Source organism: Hakea prostrata, chromosome 11 (genome assembly GCF_041222555.1).
Source record: "Hakea prostrata isolate BN-2017 chromosome 11, UWA_Hpros_2, whole genome shotgun sequence".
In the NCBI taxonomy this organism is placed as follows: domain Eukaryota; kingdom Viridiplantae; phylum Streptophyta; class Magnoliopsida; order Proteales; family Proteaceae; genus Hakea; species Hakea prostrata.
Window position 1 is genome coordinate 17584356 of NC_142610.1, and position 17153 is coordinate 17601508.

The 17153-nt window shown below is 38.6% G+C and overlaps 1 protein-coding gene and 1 pseudogene across 2 annotated transcripts; one reads left to right on the plus strand and one right to left on the minus strand.

Annotated features, from left to right (window-relative positions):
- The first annotated feature begins 331 nt into the window (after positions 1-331).
- LOC149000483 (LRR receptor-like serine/threonine-protein kinase EFR) lies at positions 332-3987 on the plus strand (annotated as a pseudogene).
- A 795-nt stretch (positions 3988-4782) lies between these two features.
- LOC149000484 (metal tolerance protein 4-like) lies at positions 4783-16233 on the minus strand. Of its 2 annotated transcripts, XM_089140281.1 has the most exons (7): positions 15797-16233; positions 14442-14611; positions 14026-14224; positions 7162-7340; positions 6895-7045; positions 5466-5599; positions 4783-5310 (listed from the first exon to the last, which is right to left on the minus strand). In XM_089140281.1, the coding sequence occupies exons 1-7, from the start codon at positions 15999-16001 to the stop codon at positions 5131-5133; spliced, it is 1218 nt and encodes a 405-aa protein (XP_088996407.1). In that variant the 5' UTR covers positions 16002-16233; the 3' UTR covers positions 4783-5130. The 2 variants fall into 2 exon arrangements, 1 of the variants encoding a protein (XP_088996407.1); XR_016170758.1 differs by lacking the exon at positions 4783-5310 and having other exon boundaries at positions 5514-5599; positions 5794-7045.
- Between the last annotated feature and the right edge of the window lie 920 nt (positions 16234-17153).

Genomic DNA, 17153 nt, shown 5'->3' on the forward strand with positions numbered 1-17153 from the left:
AACATTTAAATAGTAATGCATGATCTTTTTGTTGATCTCTATGTCTACCGTGTTCTCTTGAACCTCACCAAAAACAAAACGAAATTCTTGAATATTTGTGTCGTTTTATTCATACAAGATAAAAATATTTGGATTTGGTTCAACACGGCAACAACATGTGATTCTCGTTTTCACTTACAATAATATGTACATGGGAATTAAAAGTAAACCTGTTTAAGACAACTTGCATGCTTGATGGTCCTTTAAATAGGATACTTCCTCCCTCCCTCCCTCAATCACAGACTGCATTAGAAGATTTTAAGTGCCCTATTTGATTCAGATTCAGATTCAGATGGCACTTCTTCATCTTCTTCTAGTTTTCAATATTCTCTTTCTGGGGATCTCATCGATGAGGATCACTGAAGGGAGGAACAACGAGACAGATCGACTTGCTTTGTTGGACTTCAAGAAACAAATTGATCTTGATCTGTATGGAACACTGAGTTCTTGGAATGATTCTATCCATTTCTGCAACTGGGTTGGTATCACATGTGGTCGGCGTCATCTACGTGTTACTGGCTTGGATTTACGAGGAAAGAGCTTGGGAGGTAACTTATCTCCTTCTATTGGGAATCTCACTTTTCTTCGTGTCCTCAACATTTGGAACAATAGTTTCCGTGGCCAAATCCCCCAAGAGATAGGTAATTTGATTCACCTACAAACCATTGTCTTTGAAAACAACACCCTTGGAGGTGAAGTTCCTACTACCTTGGCCAATTGCACTAGTCTAAAAAGACTTTACTTCTCCATTAACAACCTTGTTGGAAAGATTCCAGTTGAACTATTTATGTCTCTGGCAAAGCTAGAGGTAATCTCAATCAATGCTAATGGTTTAACAGGAGGTTTACCAACATCTTTTGGGAACATATCATCAGTTCAAATGATCTCTTTAGCAAGCAACAAATTGCAAGGGAGCATCCCAACATCATTTGGTCAGCTAACAAATTTAGAAAGTCTTTCACTTTTTCAGAACAACTTATCGGGTATGGTCCCTCTTTCACTATATAATCTTTCATCTCTTAAAATGATTTTCCTCACACAAAACCAGCTCCATGGGAGCCTTCCACAAGACATCGGCCTTACTCTTCAAAATCTCAGTATCCTACAAATCGCTGATAATATTTTTTCAGGGAAAATTCCAAATTCCATCACCAATATCTCAACAATTGAAAAAATTGAACTCAGTGGTAATAGTTTTGTTGGACCCGTCCCTAACAACTTGGGAGATCTTCGAAGCCTTCAATGGTTCAGTATTAATGAGAATCAGTGTGCAATAGGAGAAGCTAATGATTTAGATTTCGTAAATTCTTTGATAAATTGCACAACCCTAGAGATATTGTTGCTAAAAAGCAATGGTTTCAAGGGTCCCCTTCCCAACTTTAAAGCCAATCTCTCAACACAGCTCTCAATATTTCTTTTGGGAGGGAATGAAATATCTGGAAGCATTCCTACTGGGTTTGAAAATCTCTTCAACTTGATTGGGTTGGGCATGGAATATAATTTTTTAGAAGGTAATATTCCATTTGTCATGGGAAAGCTTCCAAGGCTTCAAAAGTTATTCTTGAATGGAAATAGACTTTCAGGACAGATACCTTCCTCTTTAAGCAATCTCTCTCTTTTGTATGAACTCCATTTAGATGAAAACAACTCTCAGCGGAAGCATTCCTTCTAGCATTGGAATTTTTCATGAGTTACAGTACTTAACCCTTTCCAAGAATAGCCTACAAGGCTTAATACCTAAACAACTTTTCCTCATCTCTTCCTTACCCTTATATTTTGACTTATCTGATAATTCTCTTGCTAGTTCATTACCAAGTGAAATCGGTAGCTTAAAGAGCCTTTCTACATTCAATATTTCCAAAAATAGATTGTTTGGAAAAATCCCCTTATCCATTGGTGATTGTAGTAGTATGGAATATCTTTATATGGGGGATAATTTTTTTGAAGGAACCATTCCTCAATCTTTATCTCTTTTGAAGGGGCTTCGAGTTTTAGATCTCTCACACAATAACTTGTCAGGGCAAATCCCAAAAGATCTAGAAGAACTTCCAACATTGTAGCTTTTGGATTTGTCCTTTAATAGTCTTGAAGGGGAGGTACCAACAAGGGGAATATTCAGAAATGCAAGTGCGATTTTTCTAAATGGAAACCTTAAGCTTTGTGGTGGAGTTCCCGAGCTACATTTGCCAGCATGTACAAACCATGGACCAATGAAACCAGAAAAGTCCAGTGCTCTTAGAATAATTCTGATGACAATCGGTATAGTACTTGGTTTTCTTTTGATATCTTCCTCTCTTATTCTCTATTGGATAAGGAGATCCAAAACTAAACCTCCATCCACACCATTAATCGGTGAACAATTCTTGAATCTTTCTTACAAAGATCTCTTCCAAGCTACTGAAGGATTTTCTTCAGTCAATTGTATAGGTTCTGGTGGTTTTGGTTATGTATACAAAGGAATCATTGACCAAGACAAAACTGTTGTTGCAATTAAAGTACTCAACCTTCAAAATCTAAGAGCATACAAGAGCTTTATAGCTGAATGCAAAGCTTTAAGAAATATTCGGCACCGAAATCTTATCAAGATTTTAACTTCTTGTTCAAGTCTTGATTCAAAAGGCAAAGATTTTAAAGCTCTTGTTTATGAGTTCATGCCCAATGGGAGTTTAGATGATTGGTTGCATCCATTAGTGGAGGCAGTTGATCATTCAAGAAATTTAAGCCTTCTTCAGAGATTAAACATCGCAATTGATGTTGCTATGGCTATGGATTACCTTCATCATAATTGTTATGCAACTATTGTCCATTGTGACTTGAAGCCAAGCAATGTTCTACTTGATAGAGATATGACTGCACATGTCACTGACTTTGGTTTGGCGAGACTACTTTCAAATCCTGAATACAGTTCATCCCAGACTCATACAAGTACCATTGGGATAAAAGGATCGATTGGCTATGTAGCTCCAGGTAACAAATATCCAATATAATTTATTTTGAATTTATGTTTTATTATTAGGGAAGGTGATAGCTGAACGGTCCTAGAAATTCTACTATTAAATTTAGTAGGATTAAATATGGATCGTCCATCATAAATGGTTCAAATTTATTTCAATAAATTTAATGGCAGGATTTTTACACAGCCATTCATGATTCAACTACATTTATTGTTATTATCTTTTTGTGCCTATTCTAATCAAACTCATTTTGGAGGCTATTAAACATGACCCAAATAATGATTTAGAAAAGGACTAGTCCATGTTTAGATATCACATATATTTCGTTAAAACTCAGTCCAACTGGTATTGGGATATTCAAATCTTGTTCTTGTTAGTTGATTGAGTATATGAACTCATTACCTTACCTGGGTTGTTCATGGTTTTCAATATATTGATTTCAACTGGAAATATATTATTCAATGAGAAGAAGATAAAAGCTTGCTATTTGGGAGTAATGTCTCTATAATTTTCATATCTAATTCCTTAAATTATTTTATGAAAAAAAAAAAAAGATATATTGGTCGGTTATTTATGATGCTAACAAGCGGTTTCTAAATTTCAGAATATGGAATGGGTGGAACGGCCACTATACAAGGAGATGTGTATAGTTATGGAATCCTTATTACTGGAGATGTTTACAGGGAAAAGGCCAACAGATCAAATGTTCATTGACGAGTTAAATCTCCACAATTTTGCAAAAACAGCTTTACCTTTACATGTAATGCAAATTTTAGATCCAACATTCCTACCCAGGGAAGATCAAAGTGGAGAAATTGTGGAAGTTGCTACCAATAGGAATGAAGGTCATAATCATAGAACAGATCAATTCCAAGAATGCATAGTGACAATATTTGAAATTGCAATTCGGTGCTCCATGGAATCACCAAGAGAACGTATGGACATGAATGATGTTGTAAATGGATTAGTTTTAATTAGACAAAAATTTTATTGACAGAAAAATCTCTTAACAAAAAGCAATGCAAAGGTATGGGTTGAAAATTTATTATCATGTATCTATTATGTTATTTTTGGTTGCTTATTACTCATGAGTTGCCCTATAATTGTGTAGTATGTGAATTTTAATGTGCAGGTTCAAGATCAGTTGTAATTAAGAAGGGAATCAAAGGACTGGAACAACCCAAAACCAACAAATTTGATGAGCAGCTTTGGGAGTTTGATTCAAAGGAGACAGTGGCCAGAGTGGATGTTAATTTTCCCTTTCTTTTTATCATCTTTTAGTTTTCTTTTCATATATATGTAACTTGTTATCTATCCTTTTGTTGGTGAAAATGGATTGGATTTTGTTTGTCAAGTTTTCTTGGTGTATTATTTCTAAGGGTGTCAATTCAATACCGAATTGATATTTGGACGGTAACGAAAAAATACCAGTATCCCCATCATCCATACCAAATAATGACATGACTTCAATCTCTGTAAACAATACATGGTATGAATTGACACCCTTAATTATTTCATAACAAGAGTACATGATCTTTGAAGTAACTATAAAGATCATTATAATATAAAATTTAGCTTCTCTCCAATGGCAAAAGAAAATTGGGTCAGGCTTGGGTAGGGTTGATGTACAGAGTCTCACAGATGAGTGCTTTACCACAATGCAAATTACAAACACAAGTTCAAACCAAAAGGTCTCCAGTTTCAATTCCACTGCAGCTGGCTGTGGATACTGCTCTCCCTAAAGAAGCAGCAGTTGATGCAGCAATTCAGAATGTGGAAACAAGAGCTCTTTGAGATTCAAAATTTTTTCACTTGATTAAGCAGGCAACTGAATGGGGTTGGCTGCATAATCTCACTCTTCCTAATTCCATTCGGATGAAAACTTTGTTCAGCCTCATTCCATCCTATCCAGCATTTCTGTTAATATTGGGAGGGGAAAACAAAATAACAAGAAACAAGAAGACATCTGCAAAAGTGGAAAAGTTCAGCTTATTTGTTGTTTATGAATATACATGCAGCAACTGCTATGACCCATCTTGATGGTTACCCACTCATACAGAGATTTATATGATCATGGTGTTTTTCAGTACAAAAGGGTGGCATATACTACTGAATTTATGGTCTTTTAAACTCGAATTCAAGGTTCACTGTTTGGCAGCTTGCTAAGGACAGAGTGCTCTGGCTTGTGGCGGCATTCAAAATCCAGATGAACAAACGCTCGTTCAACTTCAGGGAGTTTCTCAATCTTTACCTGCAATGACTCTCCAATTGTATGGGCTTCTTTCAATGGCAAATCTTCAGGAAGTTCAACATCAACCTGTATATTTCATTTAATTCATGGACACCCTCAGGTCAATTGGTAACTTTGTCTGACAACTAAACTAATCAAGCAACAAGCTAAAAACTGCTTGACTTAGAATAGTAGGGTGACTGTCATGACATCTCTACATGATGGACCTGAAATTTACTAACCTCCACAAAATAAAGAACACCAAAAGTGTATGCCCGGACCGTGTCAACATGCTTGATTTGAGGATTGTACCTTATGATCATATATGTCAATTTCTGCAAAAACTCAGGAGGAGCTGACTGCCCCACTAGAGAAGCTGCATCAAGAACAGAATCATAGGTTAACTATGCATAGAAATTATAAAGTATAAAATATTTGAAGCCATTGGTGTAAATGCTTAATATCATCAAAGGTTCCTAAATGCCAAACCCAACACCTGGCACGAGCAATTTCAAAGAAAGTAAGAAGATTCAAGATTCATGGTATTAGTGCAGCTCGTTTAAGTTATACATTTTAACTCGTGTAATGAAGCGATTGAGTACTCTTACATTTAAAGCTTAAGCACCACCTGTCACTCATGTAAAATAAAAGAACAGTAATTAGCAACAAGCAAGAAACCTTCTTTTGAAATGAAATTTCATCCAGGAGAAAAAGATTTATTTTGACAATTCTAGGAAAAAATACATCTATACAAATTCTGCAAACGATGGAACAAGTCATTATTATCTTCTTAGAACTGAAACGCAATCTGCAGAACTCCCCATGCTCCCAAGAACTAGGGAGGCGCATCCAGAATGAATTAAGGAAATATTCCACAACAATCACTAGAATTTTAGAATTATGTTGAGCATGTTGTTGCAAAGAAGATTTAAAATCATACAAAACAAGAAGAATCTTTCATCATGACATTCTCATATGAAAGATCTACGTATCCTCAAGTAATATGCCATTGTCAGCTAATTCAAGTTACATGGAAGGCAGATAAAACCATTCTTCCTTCTTTATTTACTCCCTTAGACAAACCTCATAAGGCCATTCTGGCCAATAACATATACTCTGCATGGCCAAAATCAAATTTTTATACCATGAGCATTTCTCCTTGACCTTATGACCCATTAAACTATAGGGTCCAAAGATCAGATTTTCAAACATTTTCCAAATTTCTACCACCACGAGGTGGATTTTATCTGGCTGTGATTTACCTATGAGTATACAGAATGGGAACCAATTTTTTCGAATAGGAGATGAAATCAGATGATACTGACAGATCATTAGGGCTACACCAAGGTAAGCCATCAAGGAGACAAGCCTCAACAAGCATTTGCTTTATCAAATAAGCTCATAATTAAAGTTCCCCTGAATCCTCTTAATGGAGAGGCATGTCATAGTCCCCACCAAGAGGAAAGAGAGAAAGAGGAAAAAAGAATAGGGGAAGAAGGGGGGGGAGTTAAAAGATAGTATAGTTATGTTTCAATCGACTGAACCTATGATTTCTGACAACAAAAGATGGTATGATGGACGGAGGAGTGTAAAAACTAAGTTACCCCACAAAAGGACAGTTTAAATCATCACAGCAAGGGAAGACAGAGCGCCCACAGAAAATCAAGTTACCTGCATTTCGCAAAACAGTCTTAGACCAGTTGAAAATGGTATAGATGGCTAGAAGTATTGCACCAGAAGGGTCTATCCACCAGTAGAATTTATCTCCAAGAACAGCAGCAACTAATCCAACTATGTTTGTTACAACATCAAAATAGTGATCCTGAACCAGCACTCAATTGGAAACAATATGAACTTCTAGGCAGGAGTTGAATGAAAAATTAGAAACAAAATGCAAGAAAATATGTGCCTTAAACACGATAACGTAATGTGGAGAACCTCTGCATAAGCACGAACAATCTGGTTTCCTGAGCTTTTGCAGTAGATCCAGAGTGCAAGTTTTATTACTGTCGCAGACAGCATAATCCCATACAACCATGCTAGCTGCACTGAGTCCATCTTTTCAGAAGGTTCATCTTTAATCAGTTGTTCCACAGCCTGGATAAACACCTGAAACCCTGCCCCACCCCAACCAAAAAAAAAAAAAGGCAACAAGTAAGGACCACAATTATTTTCATTGAACACCTGAAAAATTGCCAATGTAAACAAATTTCTTTTATAATACCCAATTGTAATGATATCCACAACTTATACTTTCAAAACCAAATATAAGTAATACAAAGTACAGGCCTACGCCATTTCAAAAAAGCACAACAGAATTAAGGACCCTTTTAGGTTCTTCGATGATATCAATAAATTCATCCAGAAAGAGCTCAATGAGTTCATGGCAACAAATTTTCTTCCAGGGCTATAGTTAAAAGAAAATAGTTTTAACATGCAAGTTCTTCTGAACACTGAAGTCGTGTTTCAATACTCCTGGCTACAACTTAGTGTTTGGTGCAATTTGTCTAGAATACAAAGATAGTCGGCCCACCCTGTGCACCATAGCTAGATTACTTGATTTCAGAGATGGCCTGAGAATGGATGACAGATATAACACTGGCATGATAAGACTATCTAAAAAACTGATCACTGAAGGTTAAGCGGTATATGCACCTCAATCTCAGTACAGACCCTATCTAAACTGTTGGTAATACATCAAAAGTAATTCAATTCAATTAATTGATGGGGAAAAATTCTTACCGAATCGCTTTCCTTACTGAGTATTCACGGGGTCTAGATCCACGTTCTCGTTCCACCACCAAAGGTTTACCGGCGAGATTCCACAATCACAGGGAAAGGGAATAATATCCACAACCCAAATGCCGTGGATTAATAGAATGAAGATCAAATACTAGCAAAGAAGAAAATCAAGCGCGACCTAAGAGAGAGGAGAGAGAGATGGAGCGGTTTCTCGGAGATTCGCGGCGAATGAATCACTCGTTACACTCACTAATGCGGTGGTTACTAAAATATATAACCATTTTGAACGAATAGTGAGTTTCCAATATTGCCCTTGGGCATTTAATTTATTAATCAAATTAATAAACAAGCCCCATGCAGGGAAGTGTTAACTTTCAAGTGTCCGGACACACGTATATCGAAACACATTCAATCTTGTGTATCCCGGAACAAGACCCGGAGAACACATGCATATCCGGATATACAATATATTGATCTCTTACATGTATCCGGTACAAGACCAGGTCGGACACAATATCCAAAGCAAGGCAAAATGGGTTGTGCGACGGTGATAGAGGTGAGCCCCAACTAGAAACCCTCGAGGGAAGGCACACACCATGAAACAAACAAATAAGCATTAGTAAAGGGTCCAGGTTTATTCAAACCAGGACTAAAGGACGACCCGAGAGATCACCCTGTCCTAAAATGTCACGAACAACGGGGGCCAGAAACACTTAGGGTGTTGAATCAAACCTCCGGACATCACACACTAGGATTGACCCTTCGGAGTGCCCCTTTAGGTCGAATCATCATACCAGGTAACACAAGAGCACATCAACCGTAGATGGAAAGTCACTAAGAACACAATGGACCATAAGGCGGACCACAATGAGAGGAGGAGGATCCATCCCATCCAATGATCGTAGAACATAGTATGATATATGTGTATGGTGGAGCATCATATACAATAGAACGATGTCCTACAAAGGCAGTGGAAGCCAAGAGTATGGAAGGCACATAAAGTACTGAGCCTATAGGCACATGAATAGTGGGAAAGGATCTCACGAGAGAGAAACACTGATTCAAAAGGGATATCAGATTATGAATGACACACAAAGTATTCACAACGCCATCCGCGCCCCAGGCGGAGGGAATGCTCGTGTGAGTGAGCCACTCTGATGACATGTTGTTTTATGCGAAGAAACACAACACACGAAAGTGAATAAAAAATGCTGGAATGAACTCATATTATTCATTAATAAGAAAGTCTCGGACAAAAATAAGCACAACGAAGCCAAGGATTTTACATGAGAAATAAAAACATCCTTGGCTATAGGTTTGTAAGAGGGTTAGCTACCATCAAACTAGTAGATATGTGCTTAAGTACAACTTTTTCGATATAATGTCCTAACAAGTGATATCCAAGTATATGTTTGGTCTTCCATGATACTTGGGGTCTTGAATAGCAAGAGGCAACTATCAGGAGACAAGGGAGCTCTTTGGATGTCATCACAATCAGATGTGAAGGAATCTCCACAAACGCCTCGAACGATGGAGAGCCACAACGGTAGGTGAGAGGGATATACAAGGCTCGACACGAAATGGGCATGAAGAAAGCATATCGAGGTGATGCGCCATGAGAGGGGCATCACAAGATAAGAAATCGATCCGTAAACAACATGAGTTACGTTCCGAGATACATATCCGGCTGGAGGGGTTGATGGTAGACAACAAGTAAAAAAGAGACGGAAGGAAGCTGGAATAGGAACTCTTTCCATCTGGTTTTTCCTGAGTCTTAGGACAAAGGAAATGCAAACCCTTTCCAGGAGTATCAATTGGTGGGGAGAGGTATTCGAAGAATGTCAATATAGGTCGAGATAAAGAACTCGCTAGAAACGAAAAGAATAGCGCACTGTCCCACAAAAGGAGGAAACCATGAATGAAAGCATAAGATGTCATTAGATGAGGAATGACATAATATAGATCTGGGAAACACGTGGTCTTGTGGAAAAAATCCAAGCGGGGAAGGCACCATGCGGATGTGCTTAAGCAATGGACAGGAACGCGAAGTCCATGGCAAAGCCGAGGTTGATCCAATAGATCTCTTCAGTTCTTTGGAAAGGTTACATCCATGATAAAGCCAGAACGAGAAATGGGAGAGGGAAGAGGCAAACCACCACGGAAAAGTAACAACGCGGGGTAGCCCAGCCACAAGGCGAAGACCAGGATCTGGAACCCACGTCGGGGGGGAAGTCAAAGTCGAATGATAACAGACAACTCCTGCAAAGGGAGGAGCGAGCGGAGATGATGAAACATCAGACCGAGTAATGAGGCTCACGGAAAGTGAGAGGAAAGGGCAGGGAGGGGATGCCACGTCTAAGGTAGCTACAATCGCACTCCCACCCGATCTGGATGAACCCCGGTACAACGAAGAGTGAGATATTTGATCAGAAGAGACGTAACTCGAAAGAGTGGAAAATCACCCAGAAGGCATCGATGTGCCCTCTATCTCATCTAGTCCAATGAAGAAAGGCTGAGGGTTGAATATCTCACAAAGATACACTTTCTTCCCTGGGTCCAAGCTTTCCATATGGCGAGAAGTAGAGTGAACAAGGACACCGGGGAAAAAGCCCGGCAACCTAGGGTGGAAGGAACCGATTTGGTTGGAATCGTTGAGGAATAGGGGAAAGATCTCTAATAAGAGATGGGTAGATTGGGCATGGATCTCACCATGTCTAGAAGGTTATTCCTCCTTGAACCCCATGTTGGGAGTCCCTGGAATAGTAAGTTGTCTAGATATCCCCTTTTCATCACATAACCCTTGAACATATCGGAGAGATACCTCTACCTCTATCCGTTCTAAGAGTTTTAATCCTTTTATCTAATCGATTCTCAACCAAGCTCTGAATTTCTTAAAACATTCAAGAGCTTCGACTTATGAGATATTAGATAAATGTGACCATACCTTGTATAGTCATCTATGAATGTGATGAAATATGACTGTCCTTTTCTAGTATGCACATTCAGGGTCCACACACATCCGAATGGATAAGTTCTAAAGGAAGAGAGGCTCTCAAAGCCTTTTTAAATGGTTTTCTAGTTGCTTTTCTGCTAGACATGACTCACGGGTTGGCAAATCGGGATAGTGAACCTGGCCTAAGAGACCTTCTCTTGCCAACCTGTTCATCCTATCTAAGCCAATATGTCCTAGTCTAGCATGCCACCAATTAGAATCAATACACACTGTATTTTGGCAAACAAAAACATTACTAGAATTAAATGAATAATCAATTGTATCCAATACAATGAAACCATTATCAAGAAAACCATAACCATAAACTGTATCACCCAGATACAAAACCAAAGAATTGTTTTCAAATACAACTCTAAAACCATGTCTTAAAAGATAAATAACGAAACAAGATTTCGTGAATGTCTGGAGCATACAACACATCAGGAGTAAATGATCGCCACCTGAAAACTAATTTGCAGTGCCTATGCCATGAACCCCACGCGAGCTGTTCCCCATCGTTATCCTTTTGCTTCCTCTTGGAATACGACGGTATTCCACGAAGCTCGAGCGTTCCTTGTTATGTGTTCTATCGGACTGAATCAACAATCCACAAAGGATTTAGTTAAGAAGCATAGTAGAACTTGTTACATAACAAGATGAGGTATAACACACGACATACCTCGCTCGGGAATCACGAGCAAATGACCGAGCTTGGCACTGAAGCAAATCAAAGCTGATTTCTTCGAGACTAGTCCCCTGAACGCTTGGGCCCACTCTTGTTTTTGTTCCCACCCCGGTTACTTTGCTTGGACCGCCGAGGTTGAGCTTTCTCTCTCTTGCGCGAAGCTCGCACCCTTACTAGTGCTAGCTTCAGCAGAAAATACATCGATTGAGGGGTATCGGCCAACATCCGATCCTCATCAAGCTCAAGGTGCTTGGCAGCTTGATCGAAAGTCTTGACCTCATCAAGCATGAGTCAGAAGATCTTCATATGCTCCCAAGTCTTTGGCAATGACTGATGACCGCGGAGACTTGCTCCTCATCGGTCTTGGCGCCCACATGCGCTCAACTCACTAATCATGTTAGACACGATGGTTATACTGCCTCGTGGTGTGACCCCGGCGCATCTTATAACCGTCAAAAGTGAGTCCGAGCGGCGGCCTCTTATGGTGGAAGTCCCTCCATACCGGAACTTCACAGCCTCCCACAAAGACTTGCGCTATGCTCTCATAACGAAGCATCGTCATCCTCATGGAGCTCGGGATTGTAATCCCGGCTACCCGGTCTTCCTCTTCCAAGCATTGTATATATCAAGGTCCACGCGATCTGTGCGGTGGTACCTTCCTCGGTGGGTTCATGGTCCGGTTTATGGTCTCTAGCATATCCCGCTCTTCCAGAGATATTGCACCTTTCGGTGCCGGAGGTCATAATTCCTCTCATTCACTATCTCCTTTAGTGAGGTCGCAACAATGCTCTTGGTAGCAGCCATTTTTCTAGAGATATTACATACAAGAATGAGTTCTATAAATCTAGCATAAAACACAACTCATGCAACAAAAATCACACTAGCATAGTCAACCTATGGGATAAGCACTTAAACCAAAAGAGATGCTAAAAACATTAATCAAATTCTATGCAAACCCACATAGACTTATACACTAACTTCATTCATGCAAGAAACATGATTGATAGACCCATAAATAAAAAAATAGTTTTATTAAAATAAAACATGCAATCATGTTAAAGCTATGAGGTGGTTCACACGAACACTTCTACCTATTAGCTCCCACTAGGCCCCAATAGGCCCTTAATGCTCAAACATCACATAGATTGTGAGCCATGGATGTCCAATAAATAGAAACACATTCAAAATTGGACAAAAAAACTCAGACGGATCCGAGACGGATCACCGTCGACAACCGTCCGAGAGACATTCTAAAACGGCTCTCCGTCCGGAGTCCATCAGCGACGGATGCCGCCTCACCAGACGGAGACCCCCGGATTTCAGGACCAGACGGATTCGAGACGGCGCGCACCGTCGAGAGTCCGTCTGCTCGTGGAGACAGATTCGAGATGGCGCACCATCCGAGAGTCCGTAAGCTTCGTGACCAAACGGATTCTAAGATGGCTCACCTTCAAGATCCGCTCGGTACACGACGTCAATTCCCCATTTAACGATTTTTTTTCTTTGAACGAAATTCAAAAAAACGAAAAATCTCGTTTTTTCTTTACAAAAATTCATCCAAAAACACATGAAAAAAATCCAACAATAATTATTAACAAAAATTATCATCATGAATTATCAATTCATGCAAATCACCATTAGGAAAATTCAGGATCCTCCCACTGGATCCGAATAAAAAATAAAGGTTTCCCAAAACCTATCAATTCTCCCATGGGTTTTGTATTAAACCCTGATCCTCCCATTGGATCCATACAATAAAATTAAACAATGGGGAGGAACAAAGAACCGTGGGAACCAATGGCTCTGATACCAATGTTGGTAATACATCAAAAGTAATTCAATTCAATTAATTGATGGGGAAAAAATTTCTTACCGGATTCGCTCCTTACTTGAAGTATTCACACTGAAGTCTAGATCCACGTTCTCGTTCCACCACCAAAGGTTTACCGGCGAGATTCCACAATCACAGGGAAAGGGAATAATATCCACAACCCAAATGCCGTGGATTAATAGAATGAAGATCAAATACTAGCAAAGAAGAAAATCTAAGCCTGCGATCCTAAGAGAGAGGAAGAGAGAGATGGAGCCGCCGTTTCTCAGAGATTCGCTCGTGCGAATGAATCACTCCGTTACTTACTCACTAATGCGGTGGTTACTAAAATATATAACCTATTTTGTAACCGCCCTAATAGTGAGTTTCCAATATTGCCCTTGGGCATTTAATTTATTAATCAAATTAATAAATTCCAACATAAACAGATACTGTTAGACCATAAAAAAAATTTGTCAAAATTATGGCCACCGAGTTAGCACTATAAGGTATTTTTAATTCCTTATTCATGACACATTTCCATGAACACAAATAGGTTATAGGAAGGCATACCTAGAGTGGCCATGATAGCTGCAAAAACGATAATGCCCACTGGTTGCACCCTCAACTTTCCAATAGGATACTTGTAGATATTTATCTTTTTCATTGAAATATGTGTGAACCAAAGAATTCCACCAGCCATGAGATCCAGCAGAGAGTCAAGCGTAGAAGCAGCAACAGCTAAGGAACCACTCCTTATAGTGGCATATATCTGCACTTCACAATATAGTCAGTTCACAAAGGTGGAAACTGCCATAAACAGATCAACTACGTTAACCTATTGAAGTGTTATCCCAGGATCAGAAAACCTTTATTGGACCTGTTATAATTTCTTTGTTCCCTTTTTAAACATAGAAAACTGCCAAAGTGCCCCAGGATGACATGAACATTTTAATTTAATGTAACTAGGAAATGAAGTGGACAATCACCTTGAATGCCAGCAGAAAAATGTTTGCATAATTAGATATCTTCATTGCCTTTTCTTGTTTGGCTTCTTCAGCATCTTCAACCTCATCAATGCTGCTAGCCATTTCCAGAGAGTCAACTTCCTCAAAAGATTTTAGGGTTGCAAATTGTTTTTCATAGTACTCAACTTCCGCTGGAACAATTAATAAATCCAGAATTATGAAAATAAAAAGATGAAATGAAAGGAACGAAGTGCTACATCATGCAGTTGTGTACACATTAATTAACAGTCTTTAGAATAGGAAATGAAAAATGACATAAAAATGATTATTAAAAAAGAAATGACTGCCCTCTGCCCAAAACAGATCAAAAGGTGTTCATCACAGATGGAATATAGCCACATAGGTGGAAATGAATGCCCTGCTTAGCCTCAAGATATGGAATCGTAATTTGCATCCAGATAATTCTGTGAAGTGTCATTGTGCTTATGTCGTTCATTATAACCCTCAATTTGCTAAGCAGCTTAAAACTCCCTTGTTGGCTAAGGGATACACTCAAACATATGCTGTAGGCTACTTTGAGACATAAATTGTTTTCGTCCAGTACTTATCTCTTTGGATTTTACTTGTAACCGGCCCTTGTACCAAACCTGACATCAAGAATTTATTTCTTGAGGATGATTTCTTGCAAGAGCATTATATGGATTATGGAGCAACCTCCTGAGTACCTAGAGGGGAAGGACAGAAAGAAAGTGTGTAGTATTCACAAAGCTAATCATAGTTCGAAACAGTTGTCAAGAGCCCGGTCTGATAAGTGACCAAAATACTACCCTTTGTGGTTTTACACTGCTATTTTGACCACTGCAGGCTTGTTCGTCACCAACATTCCAGGCTAATAGTTTGAAATTATGATGTTTGTCTCAAATTTGGTCTAGTCTGTCATGAACCCAACATGGTCTAAGCCACAATTGAAGCATGGACTGCAAAACCATTTCACTAGTACAACAAGGGACAATCTCTCAAAATATAGTTTCACCACCATTAGTTGGTCACTTCACAAGAAGGAAAGGTTACAGATATCATGATGCGCATGTTTATGAGCTGCCCAATCCCATCTTTGGATTCGACCCTTTTCCAGGTATAAAGAGATTCAGCAGGGGTGAACAATTCTAACTTATATATCCAATTCTGTACTTTTTTGTTTCAATATTACCTCTAATTTACTTAAAGAGACGTAAGCTACTCGTTGCTTTTCTTCTATTATACAACTAATCATCCTCTTCACTGACTGAAAATCACAAATATCACAGAAATGACTACCCCCATCCACCCACCAACATCCAAAAAAATCAACAAAATAAAGAACTGGAAAAGATTACCTCGTTTCAAGGTTTTGGCTTTGGATAAATCCATCTGAAATGGATCCTCAGGATCTAACCCAGCTCTGATTCTCTCAGGCAATTTTGAAGTGAAATCTCTTAACAGAGTGTTCACCGAATACCGACGACTTAAGCTTCTGTGCTTGATGGAGGGTTTTCGCCCTTCCTCCAACAATGGTGTTTTGGGTTCCGGAATCTCTTCCATATCTTTCTTTCTTTCTCTTTTTCTCTTTTTTTCTCTCTACGCGAATCGAACCATACGAGAGAATCTGTTCTCACTAGTCAAAAGGAGTCAACAACAGAACTCCTCTCTCTCTCTCTCTCTCTGTGTTCTGTACTCTGCAACGCTTACTGATCAACGTAATCAGTCCAAATGTCAACTAGAGAATATATCTTGATTGGGTGGAACCGCAGAAGAAGATATTCATTGATCGTTACCGTTCTAGACAATTCACATGTTTCGGTTAATGATTGGTTTGTATTTATACACCCAAATTGGTGGATTTTCTTTCTTTATTTATTTTTTGTCTTTTTGTCATTCAAGATAATTAGTAAAAAGTAAAAACTATATATATAAATGAAGCTCCGTGTTTCGTACCATTGAGCACAATCCTTAGTACGGCCCATGGTATACTGGCGTGAACCAGCTGTCTTTCTCGCATGCAGTGTCTAGCCACGTGTAAAGGATTTTCCCTCAGTCTAGAAAAATGGAATCCGGATCTGCGACCCCACACTTCCTGACCAAAAAAACGTGTGGGACCCACAATAAAAAAATATTTTTTGAAAAAAAATAAAAATAATTTTTTTTTCACTAGTGGGACCCATTGGTTTTTGTGGTTAGGAAGCCATTGAGGAGCACAGACCTGACCGGGAGATGATAAAACCTACACTTTTTAGGAAAGAGGTCATGATTTGACTCTTGCTGAGGCATATTAATATCCAAATTCCACTTAATAAAGTTCCTTTATACAAAAAAAATCATCCTACAATAGTAATGGGGTCTACATGAAATCTACTAAATTTTTTATTTCTATAATTTATTTTATTAATATTTATAAATAAATCCCATTATTATTGTGGAATAAAATATTATCAGAAGACACAACTCTATGGATGGAAAGGAACTCCCCCCCCTTTAAAATCAATGTATTCTCTTAGCATTTTTATCATACAATAATAATGGGGTGTATATAAAATTTATTAAAAATATTACTTATAATTTATTTTATTAATATTATAGGTGAATTATATTATTATTGTATGATAGAAAAATGTTAGAAAAATACACCTCTAGAGACATGTAAAGGAGTTTTTCTCAGTGTAGAACAATGTGCTCTCTTAGCATTTTTTCATCATA